This window comes from Cucurbita maxima, unplaced genomic scaffold (assembly GCF_002738345.1).
Source record: "Cucurbita maxima cultivar Rimu unplaced genomic scaffold, Cmax_1.0 Cma_Scf00024, whole genome shotgun sequence".
Lineage (NCBI taxonomy): Eukaryota > Viridiplantae > Streptophyta > Magnoliopsida > Cucurbitales > Cucurbitaceae > Cucurbita > Cucurbita maxima.
Window position 1 is genome coordinate 3,328,874 of NW_019272040.1, and position 20,793 is coordinate 3,349,666.

At 36.2% G+C, this 20,793-nt stretch overlaps 5 protein-coding genes across 10 annotated transcripts; 2 read left to right on the forward strand and 3 right to left on the reverse strand.

Annotated features, from left to right (window-relative positions):
* Window positions 1-637: 637 nt before the first annotated feature.
* On the reverse strand, window positions 638-3,157 carry LOC111498160 (desumoylating isopeptidase 1-like). Of its 2 annotated transcripts, XM_023149286.1 has the most exons (5): window positions 3,051-3,157; window positions 2,596-2,689; window positions 2,420-2,517; window positions 1,321-1,637; window positions 638-1,242 (listed from the first exon to the last, which is right to left on the reverse strand). In XM_023149286.1, the coding sequence occupies exons 2-5, from the start codon at window positions 2,602-2,604 to the stop codon at window positions 851-853; spliced, it is 816 nt and encodes a 271-aa protein (XP_023005054.1). In that variant the 5' UTR covers window positions 2,605-2,689; window positions 3,051-3,157; the 3' UTR covers window positions 638-850. The 2 variants fall into 2 exon arrangements, with proteins under 2 accessions (XP_023005054.1, XP_023005053.1); XM_023149285.1 differs by having other exon boundaries at window positions 2,420-2,689.
* Window positions 3,158-3,511: 354 nt separating this feature from the next.
* On the reverse strand, window positions 3,512-6,739 carry LOC111498138 (probable serine/threonine-protein kinase PBL25). Its single transcript, XM_023149252.1, has 5 exons — window positions 6,598-6,739; window positions 5,695-5,888; window positions 5,392-5,581; window positions 4,350-4,741; window positions 3,512-4,039 (listed from the first exon to the last, which is right to left on the reverse strand). Exons 1-5 carry the CDS (start codon window positions 6,737-6,739, stop codon window positions 3,647-3,649), a joined length of 1,311 nt encoding a protein of 436 aa, XP_023005020.1. The 3' UTR covers window positions 3,512-3,646.
* Window positions 6,740-10,511: 3,772 nt separating this feature from the next.
* LOC111498105 (pentatricopeptide repeat-containing protein At3g61520, mitochondrial-like) lies at window positions 10,512-13,210 on the forward strand. 2 transcript variants are annotated; one of them, XM_023149188.1, is made up of 3 exons: window positions 10,512-10,715; window positions 10,897-12,868; window positions 12,899-13,210. In XM_023149188.1, exon 2 carries the CDS (start codon window positions 10,977-10,979, stop codon window positions 12,813-12,815), a length of 1,839 nt encoding a protein of 612 aa, XP_023004956.1. In that variant the 5' UTR covers window positions 10,512-10,715; window positions 10,897-10,976; the 3' UTR covers window positions 12,816-12,868; window positions 12,899-13,210. The 2 variants fall into 2 exon arrangements, with proteins under 2 accessions (XP_023004956.1, XP_023004958.1); XM_023149190.1 differs by having other exon boundaries at window positions 10,512-10,610.
* Window positions 13,211-13,280: 70 nt separating this feature from the next.
* LOC111498180 (uncharacterized protein At4g13200, chloroplastic-like) lies at window positions 13,281-15,700 on the reverse strand. 2 transcript variants are annotated; one of them, XR_002720732.1, is made up of 5 exons: window positions 15,615-15,700; window positions 15,343-15,574; window positions 14,590-14,744; window positions 13,459-13,768; window positions 13,281-13,418 (listed from the first exon to the last, which is right to left on the reverse strand). XR_002720732.1 is itself a non-coding variant. In XM_023149321.1 (4 exons), exons 2-4 carry the CDS (start codon window positions 15,494-15,496, stop codon window positions 13,550-13,552), a joined length of 528 nt encoding a protein of 175 aa, XP_023005089.1. In that variant the 5' UTR covers window positions 15,497-15,574; window positions 15,615-15,700; the 3' UTR covers window positions 13,431-13,549. The 2 variants fall into 2 exon arrangements, 1 of the variants encoding a protein (XP_023005089.1); XM_023149321.1 differs by lacking the exon at window positions 13,281-13,418 and having other exon boundaries at window positions 13,431-13,768.
* Window positions 15,701-16,602: 902 nt separating this feature from the next.
* LOC111498146 lies at window positions 16,603-20,427 on the forward strand. Of its 3 annotated transcripts, none has more exons than XM_023149264.1 (3): window positions 16,603-16,711; window positions 18,027-18,254; window positions 18,817-20,427. In XM_023149264.1, exon 3 carries the CDS (start codon window positions 18,837-18,839, stop codon window positions 20,001-20,003), a length of 1,167 nt encoding a protein of 388 aa, XP_023005032.1. In that variant the 5' UTR covers window positions 16,603-16,711; window positions 18,027-18,254; window positions 18,817-18,836; the 3' UTR covers window positions 20,004-20,427. The 3 variants fall into 3 exon arrangements, with proteins under 3 accessions (XP_023005032.1, XP_023005030.1, XP_023005031.1); XM_023149263.1 differs by lacking the exon at window positions 18,027-18,254 and having other exon boundaries at window positions 16,616-16,711; window positions 18,817-20,023; window positions 20,123-20,427; XM_023149262.1 differs by lacking the exon at window positions 18,027-18,254 and having other exon boundaries at window positions 16,614-16,711.
* The last annotated feature ends 366 nt before the right edge of the window (window positions 20,428-20,793 follow it).

Consider the following 20,793-nt stretch of genomic DNA (forward strand, 5'->3'; position numbering starts at 1 on the left):
TGAAGCCAACGCCCTATAGTTATGCTAACGACAATTATTAATTAATAATAATATCATAATTAAGATTTTATTTTTTAAATTAAGATAAACAACAAAATATATATACATCAAGGTGTGTATTTTTATGGAAATATGCTACGCCCATGGTATTTTTAGAATATTATAAATATATCAAATTCATTAAAAAAATATTTAATTTTATCTTTTTAAATAATAAAAAATTATGGTTAACATTTTTGTTATATACTATTAATTTTTTTATAATATAATGGAAATGCCAACTTTTTTAAATTCAATATGACATATAGTTAAAATGGACAAAGTGTTTTATTTTTAAAAAATGAACAAAGTGATGAACATGTGAAACTCTCGATTCTAAGAAAATACAAAATTTAAAAAAAAAAATAATAAGTACTAAAAATTATGTTTATTTATTATTATTATTATTTTGGGAAAAAACAAGAAACTCACGTGTAAAAAAATCATCCATAAATTTTATTTCTAAAAAATTAAATAATCATATGAAATTTAAAATTTTAATCTTAATAGCATTACTTAGATAATTATTTTCCTTTAGGCACCAAAATCGTTTAACAATTTTATTTATTTAGTTTTTTCTAACATAGAAAACTAAAAATGGAATTATTATCGAAATGATCTAAATCTTTATCTCCAGAAACTGGTATCAGACTAAGAAAGTTTGTTTTACAACTACCAGTAACAGAATGACATGGATTCTCGTATGGTTTTGAATGGTGTTGGGTCATCTTAAAACCCACACAAGTAATACACCTCTTATCCGTAAACGTTTCAATTGAAAATGAATGAAAATGTGCACTAGCTTAGCTAGCTAGCCCTGTGACAAGGCCGCAGCATGTCCATACTTCTGCATCACTCTTTTTGTTGCCAATGCTGCCGCTTCGCTCGCACGCAGAGTCCCAGTTGCCATGATCGCTGCAAATTCTCGCCCAATTTCTTCCTGCACCTTGCTACGAGCATCCCCAAGTGGATCAGCAGTTCCATTTGCTTTTGACTTCTGTGGCCCTGCAGCCATTGTCTTCTCAATTGGCTTGGCATCAGATGATGATCTAGTGTTATTTGACCCCGACCCCGACCCCGACGGTGATGATCTAGGGACATTAGCTGTTGGAACTGACCGACCTACTGAAGTAGGATTAAACTGCGGGGCCATTGGAACTGCGCCTGCCTTCAATGTATTTTCCAGGTTCTGAATCATAGGCACTGGACGAGAAATGATATTTGTTAAGCGAACACAAACACGAATAAGAGATCGAAGCATGGTTACTTAAAATTACTTACATATGAGGGCGCCCATGGGACTACTCATAACTATGTTGGGGAGGTCAAGAATGTAATCAGGAATAGTAGCACCAACTAAAAATTGTGCAACTTCATTACTGAAGTTGTTGCAGTTGTGTGAGAGTAGACTATAGGTTTCAGCTGTGTACCGAGGACTAATTTCCTGCAAGTACGTCTCAAAAATGTCCTTCGGAACATGGGTCGTTCCTAAATCTATCGTCCGAATCGGTTTTCCATATGGGGTTCTTCCAGCAGGATCATGTTGAATACCTCCACCAAAATAATATTCATTGCCATACACAACAACTCCTGTGTGCCTGCCACACCAAAAAGAAATTGGAAATTGGACCCAATAAGAACAGAACTCTCTTGAACCAAAAGAATAGGAAATAATTTTCTACCTGAGTTTCTATCAATTATCAAATGAAGATCATGAAGAAATAAAGTGCCAGGGCCTAAACTATGTTTACTAGCATGCATTAGTAGAAAGTTCAATGGAACCAACCATAGACAACTCAACAAAGTCTAAGTTTTTCAAAGAAACTAGTTGCCAATCCAGAACTTCAAGCACTGCACAAAAACGTGAAGGTTCCAAGAAGCGAAGTTGAAAATTGTGCTTGTTTCCGGCAACTAAATGTAATGGGATCAGGCAGTGGTCTTATAAGAATAGTCGAGATTCATGCAAGCTAGCTCAGAAACGCACAGATATTATAAAAAAAGATTGAAAACGTGAAGGTTTCAAGAAGCAAAGTTGAAAATCGTGCTTCTTTCCGGCAACTAAACGTAATGGGATCAGGTAATTGTCTTATGAAAATAGTCGGTATTGGCACAAACTAGCTCACAAACTCACGAATATCATAAAAAAAAATTGTTTGTTCCCTTGCGAGTTCTTTATGGACTCAACCTTTCTCGAAGAAAAGTTCGAATTCTTAGCCAAATCTCAAAAACAAGTGTGTATGAACTACTATTTAGTTCTTTAAATTTGACTAGCTAACAAAACAAAGAACATAAAAGCCAAAAACCAGATGCTTATCAAACCATTATTAGCATTCAAGATATCAGGCTATCCCTTTCTAATGAACATGGCGTAATGACTTACCATATGGCCTCGATGGGTCTCCCAAGGAATGCAGTGGACAGCTGCCGCGCTAGACCTTGGCTCAAGTCATAAACATTCAAAGTGACTTTCTGACCCTCCTGAAATAGACCCATAATAAGCTTCCAAACAACACAAGCCACAAATTGAAATGAATTAAAGGCGTTAGTCTTCATTACCTCAGCCATAACTCCAGCGTTTAATCAACAGTTAATTCTTATTATCTTCAATTGCTCAAGGAAGCAAAATGAGCAGGAATAAGAGACAGATAACCTACGCAAATCATAGAACAACAGAGCCAAGCAAATCACCAACGCATCAAGACATATTTCTCCCAACATTATCAAGAGAACCGGAAACTCAAAATTATCGTTAACGTCATATGCTTCTTCCAATTCAAAATATAGGGCAAATACAAGAAAAGATCTGCATTGTGATCCATTGAATAATTATGCGTTCTAGAGAATTCCATGGCCGAAAAAAATCCGATTCCGATTCATACTCCAAAAATCCCAAACGAAGGGAAAATTAGAAACAATTGTGAAAGACCGACCAAAAATATTCCCAATCAAACGATGAAATGCTAAAAAAAAAAAAAGAACAAAATTGATCGAAAAGCGAGAGAAAGACGAACCTGAGAAGCAAGATCGCGGAAGAGAGGCGATGTCTTGGCTAGAAAACGCAAAACGTGAGAACAATTTGTTCGGTAGAACTTGGAAGCGCATTTATTATTGGAAAAGTCGACTGGACCATTGGAATTGTCTACGACTTTCTAGAATCTACCATTCCACCGTTCTTTTTTTTCCTTGAAAGGCAAGCGTTTGAAAAGTCAACATTTAATGACCAAATGATTTAATACTAATTTTACGTTGACTTTAAAATTTTTTTTAAAAAAAAAGCAAAAAAAAAACTAAATATTCTTGGTAGGATCAATCTCAACTATTAATTACCATCGGATTGAGCCCGAACGACAAACATTAGTAGTTATGGATTAAACTTTGCACAAAAAAAGTTCTCAAGGAGTAATGGTTCATCAACGTAACTTCATTAGCTAAAACAATTATAATCTCAATCGAAAGGTCAGAGCTTCGAATTCTTAATCCTACAATTATCCTACCCCGCTTTTACCATTTTTGTGTCTCATCGTCATATTGCTTCCCACATTGTGGAGAATCCAATACTATACATGTAAAATCAACACCACATTGTGCATATCTGTTCTTAACAAATTTACAAGGAAGAACAACTTCCCCGGCGCGAGGCGGCGGCATTTTGCTTGGAGGAGGAACCCCATTCGATGGCTTCGGCGACTGCTCGCTGGCGGGCCTCGGCTATTTCCTCGTCGTTGGATTTTGATTGGTTGATCAAATTTTGATCAGATACTATCAGTGAAGGATCATCGATCGACGACAATGACAAAGACGACGAGTGCGTGGCTTCTGCACCCAAGAAGCTAAGAGCCGTGACGACGTCGCTGATCAATGGTCGCACCATCGCTTCCTCGTGGAGGCACATTGCAGCCACCGCGACGGCTTGGTTTAGAGATCTCACAGGGAAGTCCCTACCCAAAAGAGGATCTGCCAGGTCCATGAATTTAGTTGGTTCCTTGAATATTGTGCATGCCTGCATGCATGAAAATGAAATATGTTGGTTTATGTTATGTTTTTTTTTTGTCGAGGAGTCCCGTTGGTTAATTTAAGGAATGATCCTGAGTTTATAAGTCAAGAATAATATCTCCATTGGTATGAGATAATTTAGGGAAGCCTAAAGAAAAGCTACGAAAACTTATGCTGAAAATGAATAATATCATACCATTGTGGAGATCCGTGATTCCTAATATGGTATCATAACCATGTCCTAAACTTGGTCATGACTGCCGTGTCGAACAAATGGTGCACTTTAACATTTTTATCATATCAATTCAATAGCTTACCCAAGTGACCAAGTTTTGCTGGTTGGCTGGACGAGTGTCGTCGATGACTCTCTTGCCAGTGATGAGCTCCAACAAGACAACACCAAAGCTGTAGACATCGGATTTGAGAGTGAGCTGGCCTGTTCTTTGATACTCGGGAGCACAATATCCATAGGTTCCCATCACCCTGGAGGAAACGTGGGACTTGTCCCCGACAGGCCCAAGCTTTGCGAGCCCAAAATCAGACAGCTTTGCATTGAAATCATTGTCCAGCAGAATGTTTGATGCTTTCAAATCTCTATATATCACAGGTGGGTTGGCTTTGTCGTGCAAGTACTCTAGCCCTTTTGCTGCTCCCAACGCTACTTTCATTCTTGTTGCCCAATCTAATGCCTTTCTATCCGCTGGAAGGTCTATGCCAAATCATTAAACATAACTCGAGTCATTTGTTTGAAACCATAATAGAAGATCAATGTAACCGTTCAAGCCCACCAATAGTAAATATTATCTCCTTTAACCCATTACGATTTTAAAACGCGTCTGCTAGGGAGAGGTTTACACGCTCTTATAAGAAATGTTTTGTTCCCTTCTTCAAGGGATATGGGATCTCACAATCCACCCCTTTGGAGCTAGCATTCTCGTTAGCACGCCACTCAATGACTGACTCTGATGTCATTTGTAATAGCCCAAGCCTACCGCTAGAAGATATTGTCCACTTTGGCTCGTTACGTATCGCCGTCAGTTTCACGGTTGTAAAACGCGTCTGATAGGGAGAAGTTTCCACACCTTTATAAAGAATGTTTTGTTCCCCTCTTCAACCGATGTGGGATCTCACAATCCACCCCATTGAGGCTCAGCAACCGCGCTGGTACACCATCCCGTGACTGGCTCTAATAGCATTTATAACAGCCCAAGCCCAGCAAATATTGTCAACCTCACAATTTTAAAACGCATCTACGAGGGAGAGATTTTCACACCCTTATAAGGAATGTTTCATTGCCCTCTCCAAACGACATGAGATCTCACCATTAAACCGAGCAAAGGTTTTATATATGTTTATTACCAAGTAGATGATCTTCTAGAGATCCCAAAGGCATATACTCATAGACCAAGAGTCTTTGATCACCGTCTGCACAATACCCAATGAGATTGACAAGGTTCTTATGGTGTAAAAGGCTTAGCATCAAAACCTCCACAAGGAACTCTCTATTCCCTTGCAGTCCATTCCTATCAAGCTGCTTCACTGCTACAACCTGTGACATGCCAAAACTTTACCCTTTGATACTCGTCTATAACGCGTCATCTTAAAACAAATAAAATGATTATCAAACGAGGAAAACAGGAGACGGGACGATGAATATGGTACCTGGGAAATTTTGTCGAGTTTACCTTTGTAAACTCTCCCGAACCCGCCCTCTCCGATCAGACACTCTTCGCGGAAATTCTTCGTGGCAGTGGCCAGCTCTCTGAACGTGAAGGTTTTTGCTGCAATGTTGTTCTTTCCTCCAATCTCATTTTCTTTCTCTGCTTCATTTTGCACTTGGTTTCCTTTTGGATTTTCTGTACATATAATGTAAACTTCGTCATTTTAAGTTTACGATCCAAGATATCCTCATCAGTCTCACAGTTTTTAAAACTCATATATTAGGGAGAGGTTTCCACACCCTTATATAAAAAATGTTTCGTTATCCTCTCCAACCGATGTAAGATCTCACAATCCACCTCCGTGGGGGCCAGCATTCTCATTGCCACACAACCTGGTGTCTGGCTTTAATATCATTTGCAACCGTCTAAACCTACCACTAGAAGATATTGTCCGTTTCGGCTCGTTACATATCGTTGTCAATCTCAAAGTTTTTAAAAGACATGCTAAGGAAAGTTTTCTACACGCTTATAAGGAATGTTTTATGTTTTGTTTCTTCTTCCAGCCAACGTGGGATCTTACATAATATGACCTCCAATCATTCCAACATCATGAGAAGATAATGGGGTTGGGTTTAGGACGTATCTTTCCATCTCGGTCAAGAATTCCAATTACGATCATTGCCCTATTTCCACAAATGGGGTTGGGTTGGGACGCCTTTTCCATCCCTATCCTTGACGAGATTTTCAATCTCTATTACTCTATTCCTGTCCAATTTCCATGAGCGGAATCGAATTGGGAAGCCTTCTCCATCCTCATCCTCATCGAGACTTTCAATCTCTATCACAACCCGATTTACGAATTTGAAAATTAAGAAGAAAATTCAAAAGAAGAAGTAAAAATGACCTGAAGGAGGAGGAGCAGGATAATGATGTTGTTGTTGTGGTTTAAGACTGCCAGAATGCAACGAAACAGATTGTTTCCTTCTACAATTCTTTCTTTTTTTCGGTGCTTTCCCATGAGATGAAAAACATGAAAAGCAACCCATTATTGTAATAATCTTCCTCCCACAATCTCCAAAAACCAGAAAAACATCATCTTTTTAAACCCCTTGTGGGTATCAACATCAAACCAAACGCCTTCAAAAATGGCCCCTACAACCAATGGATGAACTGCAAATTGCAGGCTCTGCAAGGAACAGAGATGCCCAGAAAGAGGCTTGAACGAGGAAGTTAAGGAGAGAAGGGCTAAGAAGGAGGAAAAATAATTTATAATTTTTGTTCTTTTGGTGTTTCCATGAAGGTTGGAGGAAACAAGAGTTAAAAAAAGACACCAAATGATTGCCATAAAACAACTCATACTCCGACGTGTGAGCCATTTTAGGGTCATGTTCCTGTTTTGTTTGACTATCCTACTTATTTTAGTTTCATTTCGTTCATTTTAATCTTTGTCGTTTAGACTGTTTGGAAGATTGTTATTTCTGTCAATTAGTTGAAATGTAGTTTAAATCGTATAACTTTTGTATTTCTCGTTCTTTCTATTATTCAAAAATTTAATATCAAAGTTTTTGTCGAGATATAATACCCTACCCTACTGCAAGATAGATAGGTATATTTGTATACTATACGTTAATATTACGAGTATCATAATAATTCATAAGTTAATATAGCAAGACAGTAAACATTATTAAATTTAAGACTATATTAAAAAAAAATATTAAATTTATGTGATGTATGGCTACATTATTCATTTAGTTGAGGTATTTTTTTTATTTATAATATAAAGAGCATGGGGTTCCACGTTTTGTGGAGGTCAACGTTTGGCATGCGTTGACCTACAGTGATCCAACAAGCATGTCTTTGATTTGCAACGTTGGCAATCTGATTTTTTTTTAATTATTTAAGAATTAAAATTTGAATTTTAAGTGGATAATTTAATGTTTTTTTACAAAAATTTTAATAAACATTATATTGAAAAATGAATAATAAATAGTATATATATATATATATATATTTGCAATGAATCCCTATCGAAATAAATGAAAAATTTTGCGAGAATAGAGAATGAAATAGGTGGCGGAGATGGGAATAGGGAAAGAGAAGTCCCATGTCCGTCCCCGTCCCCGTCCCCGTCCCATGGACATCTCTAGACATATTGGTGAACTAAAAAAAATACCCATAAGCTATAGTCGAAATTGCACTCGGTACACCTCGTAGTCCAATTTTTTTTAACTAAATAACCCTCAAACTAATACAAATTTACAAATTAGGCCCTCGAAGTTTTAATTATAAAAAATAAACCCCTAACCTAGAATATAATGATAAAAAGTGCCCTCAAAATTTGAAAAACTAAACAAAAAATGAGTTTGGTATCATATTTCATATCAACTTTATTGGAAAATGTGTTTGAGAAAAGAAGACAAAAGCCAAAGTCGTCAAAGCTGTACAAATAATTTGTAAGGCAAAAACAAAAGGGTCCTCTCTCGTTCTCTGTGCTCTGTCTCAGTGCTGCTTTATATTAATCTTTACAAAACTTGTCACATTTTATATTAATCTTTCATATATTATATGCTTTTATTTGTTTAATGGTTCTTAGATATGTATAATATATGATTTAATCTCTAAGATATGATGAGTTTAATCCAAAGTATCATCAGGAATATATGCAAGAAATAAAGGGCTATTACATACACATAAAATGCAAAACCAAACAAATAAACAAACTAAAACCACCAAACCTCTGCAAACGTTTGTAACTTTCTGTTGTGTCTTTAGTTGGATATAGGGTTTGGACCACTTGGAACTTCATGGGCTTCGGCTCCGAGCTCTCCGGTCGTCGCAGGGGAATTTCGGAGTCGAGATTCAAATGGTTGGACGGCGGTGGCGGTGGCGGAGGTGGAGAGAAGACGGTGGCGGTCGGCCGCCATGGAAGGGGAGGAAGTGAGGGTTAGAAGGAGGAGGAAGGAGAAGGAGAAGAAGAGAGAGAGAAAGTGAGACGATGAAGATTGTTTTTGTGTAGCAGGTGCCATACAATTTAAGACAAGAAACCACCCCCCAACACCCCTCAATGGTTCAATCTCCATGAACCACCATCAACACCAACCTATGAAGGAAGAGAGAGAGAGGGTAAAGAAGCTTGTAACTAATAGAAATAGGGTTTGTAAATGTCTAAGAACCAAAAAGAACAAAAAAAAAGTATAATATTTGAAAGATGCTTTAAATGGGGTTGAGTGAAAATACAATAATGCCCTTGTAAACACCGTATATATATACTTTTTTTTGGTGGGGGTGGATGAATATTTAGGGCAAGAATTACGTCGTCATCGAGAGAAGATCATTAGTGTTAACTATGTAAAATAGTGTAGCAAAAAATAGTTATTTATCGAGTCGTTTGGTTTCAAAGCAAAAAACCTGCTATGTTCACATGATGTCATTAAAAATAGCTGAGTAAAACGTAGTTTAATCTAAAAGAGTATTATCTAGCTCGAGAATGGGCATACCCTTAAGTAATAGGTGGTAGAGAGATTTTGTACCATTTTGTAATTTTACATTTTTTTATTTTTATTTTATATAAAAAGGAGAGTTATACTTTGACCAACTTTAAGGGAACTTTTCAATTTATTAAAGCTAAATATACTAATTTTAATTTGTTTTTCAAAATACTAAATTACCTTTTTGCCCATATACTTAAGTAAGAGACGGTAGAGATGGTTTATAATTAAAGTTAAATATACCATATGGTAAGAATATAATTTTCAATGGTATTTAAAATTTTAAAACGATATAAAATATGAAATGACCTTTTTGCCCCAAAAATGGTAAGAGATATTTTTTTTTTACCATTTCCTGGTAAAAGCTAGACCTCCAATAACCCCCATTTTTTTAACTTCGAAAACTTTCTACTGTTATTTTATGGGTTAAAAAAGGAAAGTTATCTTTTGACCAAGTTTTATAGATTCTTCAAATAATGGCTATTCTTTTATCTTAGGTAATTCTTAATTTACTTTTTAATATTTTAGAATCATAAAATTTACCCTTAATGCATATAAATTTTTATATTAACGAATTTTAATTAATTTTTATTACATTCTCAAAATTTTAATTTTTAATTTTTAATTTTTAATTTAGTTTTAGACTTATGATTACTTGTAATAAATATATATATATTTATATATTTTTTTTGTAAGTACAAATAATTAAAATCGATAATTAGTGCTAAAAATTTAGAAATGGATTTAAAACAAACATCGAGCCAATCAATGACTAAAAGTATTCTTACAAAAATGTTATAAATGCCTTTTCTTTTGAAATATTAATTTTTAAATTAGTCTCTGCCCATAATCTCCATCTTTATCTTATTTATTAATTTTTAATTTTGAGAAAAGTAAAAAGACCCCTTCCTATGTGCCATATGAGCTGAAACCCAATCGTGTTAGCTATATAGAGAGTCGAGGAGGAAAAGGGAGAATTTCTTCTCCCTATTGAAATCGAGTCATCTAGTCAGACAGACAAAAATTACATTTCTTGTCCTTGTCTCTAACTTCCACCTCACTTAATTTCATGAAATATTATTAGATTTATTAGAATATTTATTATCTATTAAAAATTATTTGATATATATAGGCGAATTCCTACCCTTTAATGCTACATTTACAAATAAATGAGAAATGAAATAAGAGATCAGCTCGAATGTTGTTTATTTAAATTCTCAAGAGGCGCTTGAATAGTAGAGTAGGTCGAGTGTGACTGAACCACTCTAATATAAAGTTAATTAAAATTAGTATTAGTATTACTATTATGCCCTATGCCCTAGATATATCAAAATCACAAACGCCCAAAAGGCGCCAAGTCTCTCAATTGCTCTTGCTCCCCTCGCTCAGCCGCTGGCAGCAAACACCGGCTGCTCACTTCGGTGGACAAGTATGCTTTCTTCTCTTTTGGAATCTAAAGCATAAACAAAAAAAATTCAAGAACTCTTCTATTCCATAACTTCAAAGAAGATTTGAGGACCGAGAATTCTATTTGGTATATATCTCTCTCTCCCTTTCAGTTCAACCATTCTTAATTTTTTTTTTTTTTTTTTTTTTTTTAAATTTTGTTCGAGATGATTTATNTTTTTTTTTTTTTTTTTTTTTTTGAAATTATGTTCGAGATGATTTATCTTATCCCTGGAACTGATCGGCGTTTGTTGTCTTCTCCTTTCCAGGCCATTATTGATCTCCCTGTTCGAGAACCCAGGTAACCGAATTTGATTTTTGAGATTTACGAGACCTTAAAGGAGCAGAAATGGCTCACTCGACAGCCCAGAATGCTGTTAATCTGCTTCGGCGTCTTGGAAGGTCTGGCATGGTTGATGAGGCGCTTGCTGTGTTCTCTGAACTTGATCCACATAAGAAAAACACATATGTTCGTAATGTGATCATTGATTTGCTTCTGAAATCTGGGCGAGTTGATAATGCATTGAATGTGCTCGACGAAATGCTGCTTCCAGGTTCGGAGTTTCGACCCAATGATATAACTGCTGATATTGTTTTCACTAAATTGTTGAAGATAAATGGGTCGGATTGGAGAGTCAAGGAAAATAAAATTGCTGGGTTGGTAGCCAAATTTGGTAAACACCGTGTTGTTCCTAATCCCATTACATTAACCCAGTTGATCTCCAAGCTTTGTAGGAGTAGAAATATAGATCTTGCATGGAGTGTTTTAGATGATTTGATGACATGGAATGGTCTTAAAGATGCTGCACCCTGCAATGCGCTCTTAACAGGTTTGGGAAAGGAGATGGAATTTGAGAAAATGAATTTGCTAATGCGAAAGATGAAGGACATGAATGTTCAACCTAATGTTATAACTTTTAGTATTCTTATCAACCATATGTGTAAGTTCAGAATGATTGATGATGCACTAGAGGTGTTTGAGAAAATGAAGGGCGAAAAGGAGGAGGCTAAGGCCGTTGCGCCTGATGCAATCACTTACAATACATTGATTGATGGGCTCTGTAAAGTGGGTAGACAAGAAGAAGGATTGCGCTTGCTGGGAACAATGAGATCTGATGGCTGTAAACCCAATACTGTTACCTACAATTGTTTGATTGATGGGTACTGTAAGGCAGGCACAATCGAGACAGCCCATGCGCTCTATAATGAGATGGTCAATGAACAAGTCGTGCCAAATGTGATCACCCTCAATACTTTAGTTGATGGAATGTGCAAGCATGGCAGAATAAGCAGCGCGGTCGAGTTCTTCATGGAAATGCAGCAGAAGGGCTTGAAAGGAAATTCTGTTACTTACACGGTGTTCATCAATGCTTTTTGCAAAGTGAACAATATCGATAAGGCAATAGAATTTTTTGATGAAATGTCCAAAGCTGGATGTTTTCCTGATGCTATTGTCTATTATCCTTTGATATTTGGTTTAGCCCAAGCTGGAAGGTTGGACGATGCCACCTCCGTTGCGTCAAGGATGAAAGCGGCAGGGTTTCGACTAGATCTTGTTTGCTACAATCTTCTCATCAGTGAGTTCTGTAAGAAGAACAAATTAGATGAAGCTAATGAATTGCTGGATGAAATGGAGGTGGTTGGAATCAAGCCTGACATTGTCACATACAACACTTTGATTTCTTACTTCAGTAAAATGGGGAATCTAGAATTAGCCCTTAAATTTATGGAAAAGATGACCAAGGAGGCGTGTCTTTTACCGAGTGTCTTCACTTATGGAGCTGTTATTCATGCATATTGCTTGAACAACAACACTGATGAAGCCATGAAGCTTTTCAAGGAAATGAGCGCTACATCAAAGGTTCCTCCCAACACAGTGATATACAATATATTGATAGATTCTCTATGCAAAAGAAATGAGGTCAGTTCCGCTCTTGCTCTATTTGACGATATGAACGTTAACGGGGTTAAGCCGAACACCACAACATATAATGCTATTTTGAAAGGGCTTAAGGAGAAGAAATGGATGGAGAAAGCGTTAGAAGTTATGGATAGAATGGTGGAACAAGCATGTAATGCTGATTATATAACAATGGAGATTTTAACAGAATGGCTTTCTTCCGTGGGTGAAACTGCAAAATTGAAAAGATTTACACAGGGATACAAGGTTTCTGATTTTGCAGCCTAAAGTCGTTGAAAGGGTGAGGTGAGGTGATTTGTTTTGATTAATTGGCATGCTTATCGGTAAATAGTAAAAATTTTCTCATGGCGTTATGTCAAATATCTGAATTCTTAGCGTATTTAACGATACGACTTCGAGGGGAGGATTAGCAAAGGACCTGTTGTTCTTCTAGTTCAGCTGCATCAGGATCATAGCAAAGATGGTGTAATCAGGGACGAATTATGCTCTTCTTTTTGGATCATGATTAGTTTAACAATTAGTCATACCCTTTGTAGTGTTATTCTCTCAAAAACTCTGAAAAAGGAGGTGATGGTGCTTGTCGTTTGATCTATAACCAAAAATGGTGGTGCAGGACTTGGTTTGGTTCAGTCCGAAAATCTACACGAAATACATTGGATAGACATTTATTTTTCTTCGAGAAGTTTCTTAGCTCCCTACTTGATCAAGTACAAAAAATGTAGGCATATTAAATTGACTATAACAGTCATTTTTAACTCGTTCCTATATTCAAAATTTCAAATAATAATATTACTAAATGGGTTGTGTTCGATCGCGTCAAGAATCTCATAAGATATCTAGAATCTCATAAGATATCTCTGAAAGACGAATCTTAAAAGGCAATTACTATATGACTTTGAGACTAAATAACCAACCCAACCCATCATCAGTATATAAAGGCTACATTCACTATAAGTCTTCTATATAAAACAACCAAGAGAAATTGACAAAGACACAATTAATTACTCTTCGTCGCCAAGAGGAGGATCCTGGTTCGGAGCAGTTCCTGAATCAGAGCTGGGATTCGAGAGTTGTTGTTGGTTGGTCGAAGTAGTAGAAGATGAAGCAACCTCGATCGTAGGCGATCTTATCGAAGAAGAAGAAGAGATCGGGCCTTGTACTTCTTTGGCATCACGTGCGGCTTTTTCCTGGGCTTTTTTGGCTCTTTCTATCACCTCCTCCTGTACAAAGTTTGTTTCCAGTATGAATATGCCATTTTCAGCAATATTGAGCTTCATTCACTTCAATCTAGTTTCAGAGGAAATTTAAAATGTTCTTAAGAGAACAATAATGCATGCATAAGGGAATTTTCTTTGCTTTTACTCTTCATACTCTACTCGGTCAATTTTAATCTCAAACTTCCAATCTCATCACATCGAAACTAAATCGAAAGCTGAGCCCCGAACCATGAATTTTAGCCTAAAAACACTCGAAATGAATAAGAAAGATGCTAGAGCCACAGCAATTTTAAGCCAGGCATCATGGTTTCTAAGTAAAAGCTTCAATCCAGGCCTAACCTACAGCTCCACTCAAAAAGCTTTAACCTACCGTAGATTTTCAATGGTTACAGTTTAAACCCACCACTAGCAGATATTGTCCTCTTTAGGTTTTCCCTTCGAGTTTCCCCTCGAGGTCTTCAAAACGCGTTTACTAGGGAGAGGTTTCCACACCCTTATAAGGAATGTTTCGTTCTCCTCCCCATCCAATGTGAGATCTCACAGTTGTCTTATTTTGCTGTTCTTTTTTTTTTTTTTTTTTTTTTTTTTTTGTATAATCCACAGTACAAGAGACCACAATGCAGTGTCGTTTTCTCTTTTGATATCCATTCCTCGACAACTCTCACAAGACAACCTCTTAGACTCGACTAAGTTTAGTTGTCGAGATAGCTCATAGGACATCGGATTTTAAGTTCATTAGTTGGTCAACCCTTTTATCATGTAAAAGGGAAAGTAAATTAAAAACAAAGTTAGGAAGTTCTATCATTAACTTTGGAGCATCTTACTTGGAAATCAAGAATTTGTTTTTGTTGTTCAGCTTGCAGCCTACCAATCCCACTCAAAACTTCTCCAATTGTTGACTCAACGCGCTCGGTTAAGGCTTCTGCTAAAGCTTTTCCTAAGAAAAAGGCATTTAGAACAGTCCTGCTGTCGTCATCACCTGCATCATACAGCTAGCTCGTTGAATGCTTGATAACAGTAACGAAACTGTAAGATCATAGAAACCAAAAAGATTATGTTTCCACTGTGATTCTACAGAATTTTCTTCTAATAAGATCAATATCATGTTCTTAAGATCATTACCATCCCATAAATTCATTAAGCTTCCAAATCTTCACCAAAAAAAGGAAATAAGTGCAATATTTCCTCCTGTAGAACGTGATAAATCTCATAAATTGATCCAAATTCAGAGTACAAAAAGGATCAAGGAGAACAAATTCCTACTTAAGGGGGAAATGGATACTAATCTTATAAAATCAGGCGAACTTCATACTTAATAAAGCCATTGACAATATATCAAACAGTTTGTAGGCATATAATCAGATATGAAATCCAAAACCGATCATTCTTTTATGAAATCCAAAACAAGTGTTCAATCTGCAAACAAAAATCAAGAAAAACGCAGAAATGCCCTCAAATCGGAGAATCAATAGCAGATTAAAACAGATTTCACCACTAAAACCTTCGTAAAATTCGCCAATAACTAAGAACATATAGGAAAACAAAACAAAAACAGAGTAGGCGAAGATTCAAAGTACCAGAGCTGCAACGGACTACGAATCTGGGAGACCCAATTGGTGAAATCGGTCGAAATTTGAGATTTGAAGGAGATGAAAGGTGGGTAATCTTTGGTTTAGAGTGAAGAATTGAGAAATGGGATGGGGAAACTGAAGGTGTAACCCCACTAGTCATTTCTGGGCGACGGGAACTTAAAAATGCGTGGCGTCACTTTCTCAGCGTTTCTCGCTCGATTTCTCGACAGCCAAACAGGAACATATAAAGAAAGATCTTGGGGGGTGGGGAAAAGGAAAGATAAAAATGGGTACTTATGGCTTGGACTGTATGATGTCAGCAACCCGGAAGCGCCCCCTGATTCTTGACAAGAAGGCAAGCACAACGTGGCTCACTCTGGATTATCCAATACCAGCTTCCATGGATGGGTTGTCCGAACTCTGCCTCCAATGACATTTTTTTTTTCTTAATTAGGCTAAAATTAATTAAAAAATATTTTATCTAAAAAATATTCCAAAACTAATTTTAATAATATACACAATTTTTTTAAAAAATTAAAAAATTGATTTATTTCAAAAATATCCTTTTAACTTAAAAAAAAAAATCATTAATACTAGTATTATTTTTAAAAATTACTCTTGAAATTTTAAAATTAGAATTGATATTAGTAGCCTTTATAAAAAAAAAAAATTAAAAAAACTTTTTAGTGTTAATATATGAACAAAATTCTAGGCAACCTCATATATTATTTTTATTTTTCTTTTTTTAATGTTTAAAATTTTATGAGTATTTTATAATATTATTTTTGAAGTTTTTTTTTTTTTTATAAAATATGAAATTCGACTAAAAAAAACTTGTAAGAAAACAATAATTTGTAGCTTTTGAAAATAGGTTATTTTCGAATTTATCTTTTTAAAAATTATTTTTGAAAATAAATAAGACAAAAATAAAACCAATTACCTATTGTATTTTCATGGGTTTTCTGTATTTTTATTTTTAAAAACATAAAATAAAACAAAGAACATTTATTTATTTTCTTTTTCATTTTTTATTTTAAAAAATATATATACCAATGAATTTAAAGATAATAATCATAAATAAAATTTAAAATCGACTGAAAGTATTTATTTATTTATTTATTTCTTCGTATGGCCCAGGCCCATAAAGTAAGCCCATAACTTTACAAGTGAAGTGCATCACCACCCAACCTTGTGAAACGCTGCGTTTTGAGTCCCCCATCAATGCGGCTAAGTCTGGCTATAAATATTCAAACCGATGCCCAGAGCGATTGTTTATGATCATCTCACCATTCTCTGCGCTATATCTCAGCGAGTTCTTCACGCAATCTTTACCGTCGATCCAACTCCGGATGAGTTCCATCAAATTCTGCTTTTAGTAAACCCTAATCTTCCATGTCTTATAATCGAATTTTCCTTCTGCTATTGATGTTTAAATTTTAGTTTCCTGTTTTTGATTTCAATTATTTGTCATCCGGATTGGATGTGTTGCTGCTGCCCTTGTCTTTGATTCTGTGTTATTTCTTGTTGAATTGTTTGATTCCTTTGGTAATTTGGCTTTCTCTTTGCGAGGCTATAATTTGTTTGATTCGGGTTAGGGTTTGTTTTGAAATTGGGGATCTGCTTATTTGGATGGATTTGTGCTTTTTTTTTTTTTTTTTAAATTAATTTTTTTTTTTATTTTTTTTCCCACTTTCCCTAATATTTACCCAGCCACAAACCAATTTGTTAAAAAAATATAAACAAACCAATATGGATCAAAAGAACATTTATTGGCTAATCCCAGAAATCTAAACTCTCAAACGTAGAAAATGAATTAAAATGGGAGAAGGTTTCTGTTACACCAAACACAGAAAAGGCCATACCTTGGTGAACCCAATCCCATTACCTTTCAGATGAGNAATCAGGGTGGAAATTAAACGGGTTTATGATCAGAATTTAGGCATCAGAATCTATATCGGCAATTTTCCTTACACTGCCTGAAGTTCAGCCTTGTTTTGGTTTCACTTAGAATTTTGATAGTAAGGGTGACGCTTTAAACTTGCTTCTATTTTTATAGAACATCGTAATTATGTGGGGTTGGGTAGGTTTCTTAGAATTTATTCCCCAAATCTAATTGAATCGGATGTTTTTTTTATTGATGGGAAAAAAGGGGGTTTAAGGGTTACCAGGAGGGATCATCAGATGGTTGATGTTATTGTGGTTGCCTCCTGTGCCTTTTTAAACTTGTACAGACAAGAGGGGATGTCGTTGCTTTTGCATCTCTGCTTCCTTTTTTCATATCAAAAAGGTTTGATGGAGGGGGGCATTGCCTTTGGAATCCGAAGAATGTGGGTTTGAATCTTCCTTAGGAGAGTGATTTTTTCGATCTTCACATATGCCTAATTTTTTGGTTCGGAAAGTTGTTTGTTGATTTTGCATTGTTGCTGGTTTCTTGTTTGTGTTGACACGTTTTTGGCTGGGTTGGAGGGTTGGTAGAAAGACAATTGGCTAGGATTTTTGCGTAAATATATTTGGATGTTTTATTTGAGTTTTCAATTTTGGCACCTGATATTTGTTTGAATGGGTGTTCTTATAATGGAAATACCAATAGTTGGTGAAATAGTTTCCTGTTTTGTAGTTGTTTGTTTTCCTTAGAAATTGGGACTTTGTATTTATAACCATCAAATTTCTTTTACGCCGTATAAATGCAGGTCAAGGGACTTGTACAGACCTTGGCGTCTTGGAGAAGTTGCTAATAGTTTTAGTCAAGGGTGTATTCCACCAATTACTACTACAGTTACAGTTCTTTGCTTTCCGTTTGTAGATCTGTGATTTTGCTTTAATAAAGACAAGAGTAAGCATTCTGTAGATTTGAATTGGTAGCACAAATAGAGATTGAGAAGCCTCCTGTAGGAAATATATAAGAGCTGCTTCTCTTGGTGAGTAATCATGCAATTGCTTGATATATTTTCAGGTGATATGCTCATATGTTAATCGTATCTTGCATGTAAGGCTACTCTCAAGCATTTGCACAGATAACTTATCATTCATTTATTTGAGGTTGTCTTTAAATTTGGATCAAATTTTTTGTGTTTATGTTCAATTTATTGTTCACAATATGCACTTTGATAATAAGAAATGAAAAACTTCGACTTTGAAATGGAAAGTATTTGCATCAATGGTCATCCGCTCCTGCATGTTGCTAATAATTTTTTGTTTCTACTTCTACAGGTCCTCATTTAAGTTTAGAGCACCTTTTCTTTTGTATGCATTTGTGATTTATGTGTTGGTGGTATGATGTATTTAATCTTTTTCTGTTATATAATTGGTTGCTTTCTTAGTAATAATTGTGAGAATACTTTGTTTCTATTTAGAAACCTTATAAACAAACACTTTCTTGTCAAATTTTTTTTTAGCGGTTTTCATTTTGGTTTTATTTTACTATAAGCATTGTGTTATTGCTGCCGATAAAAAGTGTTCTGATCAATTAAATATGCTTAGTGGTTTACCTAGCGTTCAAGATGGCTGGTGTGAAACGAAGAATTCATAATGATTCAGATATCCTTGCTATGCATAAAGAATTGGATGAAGTCTCCTGCCCTATCTGCATAGACCACCCACATAATGCTGTTCTTCTACTTTGCAGCTCTCACCACAAGGGTTGCAAACCTTATATATGTGACACAAGCCATAGACATTCAAATTGCTTTGACCAATTCAAAAAATTTAGAGAAGAAACTAGGAAGAGTCCACGCCTATCAAGTCCTTTACCTATGAATCCATATAGTTTTAGTAGTCCTCCTACAAACAACCTGGGTTTGAGCATTGATTTGAATGAAGTTGATGAAAACCAAAATATAAATGGAAGAAACACTGCTGCATCTCCTGGATTATCTGTTGTAGTTTTAGGGGATAATGGAACTGAAAATTCTAATAGAACTTTAGACACAACTGAGGGTGGAGATTTAGACACTGCTGGTTCTGGGTTCCTAACTCAGAGGGCTGAGCAGGAAGGTCTGGATGCTGGGAACTCATCTGAGTACTCAAATTTGAAGTGCCCCATGTGCCGAGGAGCTGTGCTAGGCTGGGAAGTTATAGAAGAAGCAAGAGAATATCTTAATCTAAAGAAACGAAGTTGCTCCCGGGAGACTTGCTCATTCTCTGGTAACTATCAGGAACTGCGCAGGCATGCGAGAAGAGTTCATCCGACATCGCGGCCTTCTGTGACAGACCCATCTAGAGAACGGGCATGGCGACGCTTGGAGCGCCAGAGAGAAGTGGGTGATGTTGTCAGCGCTATTCGCTCAGCCATGCCTGGTGCCCTTGTGGTTGGCGACTATGTCATCGAAAATGGAGATGGTATGGTGGCAGGTGAAAGAGACAATGGCACCAGAGATGTCAATGGGCCATTGCTGACTAGTTTCTTTCTGTTTCATATGTTTGGATCGGTTGATGGTGGTGCTCGAGAGCCTAGACCACGCTCAAGGTCGTCTTGGGTGAGGCGTCGACGCTCTGGAGGAGGAATGATCGTACCAGAGCGTCAATTCCTTTGGGGTGAAAACCTTTTGGGAATGCAAGAAGATGTGGATGAGGATTTCCGAATATACATCGGAATGGGCGATGATGCATCACCACCTACGAGAAGGCGGCGTGTAACAAGGCCTGGATCTGATGCAGATCAACCATGAGAGGATCCCCTTCTTCTGTGGTAAACATCTATGACCTTGAGTTGAGGGAGATTTGTTCCCAATGGAGTGTGTTTCTTGTCGGTCTGAATGCCTAAAAAGGTTCACTCTTAACCCCACAGGCAGGCATCATAGCATCAAACCATGTTGTGGGGTCGTGGGGGGGAACATCAAGAATTCACTTGGCCATCGTCTTGATGCAAAATACCGACTCTGCAATCCTTGCATCATTTTTATTTGAATTCAAGTTTATTATATGAATCAAAGTCTGTTTCTAATCTTTGTATATAATGGGATTACGATATTTCATTTGTTCAATGGGTGTGATGGTGGCTTTATTATATAACCTGTCAAGTAGGCCTGCCTGCCTTATTTATTTATGTGGTTACTGAATCCTATGAATATATGCTTGGAAGATTGCATTTGTCATTGTTTTTTTGGCAGGGCGATGACGAGATGGCTGCTTTATGGGATATGCAGGTTCTCTACATTTACTTGCCCATACACACACACACACATATATATATATATGTATCACTTTCAGAATGTGACAGATGAGATGAAATGTTATTTAAAAATGTTATTTAGTCAATATTTGACATTGCCTCGATGTCTATCCATATAGATAGATGAGATGAAATGATGATTTCTTCCAACTATGCCCAAGAAAATGGTTTTAAAAATAAATACCATAAATTATTTAATTGACCCTAAAAATTAATAATAAATTAGTGAACTCGAGAGGTTTGAAATATCAATTATTTAATAGAATGTTGTATAGCGTGCGAGTGTT

Coding starts and splice junctions, on each gene's coding strand:
- LOC111498138 (XM_023149252.1), bottom strand. CDS start 6,739: ATGGGTTGCTTTTCATGTTTTTCATCTCATGGGAAAGCACCGAAAAAA. Junction 5,889..6,597: donor TCCTGCTCCTCCTCCTTCAG/GTCATTTTTACT, acceptor TTATATGTACAG/AAAATCCAAAAGGAAACCAA. Junction 5,582..5,694: donor AACTCGACAAAATTTCCCAG/GTACCATATTCA, acceptor GGCATGTCACAG/GTTGTAGCAGTGAAGCAGCT.
- LOC111498160 (XM_023149285.1), bottom strand. CDS start 2,604: ATGGCTGAGGTAATGAAGACTAACGCCTTTAATTCATTTCAATTTGTG. Junction 1,638..2,419: donor AGACCCATCGAGGCCATATG/GTAAGTCATTAC, acceptor TTGGTGTGGCAG/GCACACAGGAGTTGTTGTGT. Junction 1,243..1,320: donor TCCCATGGGCGCCCTCATAT/GTAAGTAATTTT, acceptor TTTCTCGTCCAG/TGCCTATGATTCAGAACCTG.
- LOC111498180 (XM_023149321.1), bottom strand. CDS start 15,496: ATGACTAGTGGGGTTACACCTTCAGTTTCCCCATCCCATTTCTCAATT. Junction 14,745..15,342: donor CGTAGTCCGTTGCAGCTCTG/GTACTTTGAATC, acceptor TGTATGATGCAG/GTGATGACGACAGCAGGACT. Junction 13,769..14,589: donor AACAAATTCTTGATTTCCAA/GTAAGATGCTCC, acceptor AACTTTGTACAG/GAGGAGGTGATAGAAAGAGC.
- LOC111498105 (XM_023149188.1), top strand. CDS start 10,977: ATGGCTCACTCGACAGCCCAGAATGCTGTTAATCTGCTTCGGCGTCTT.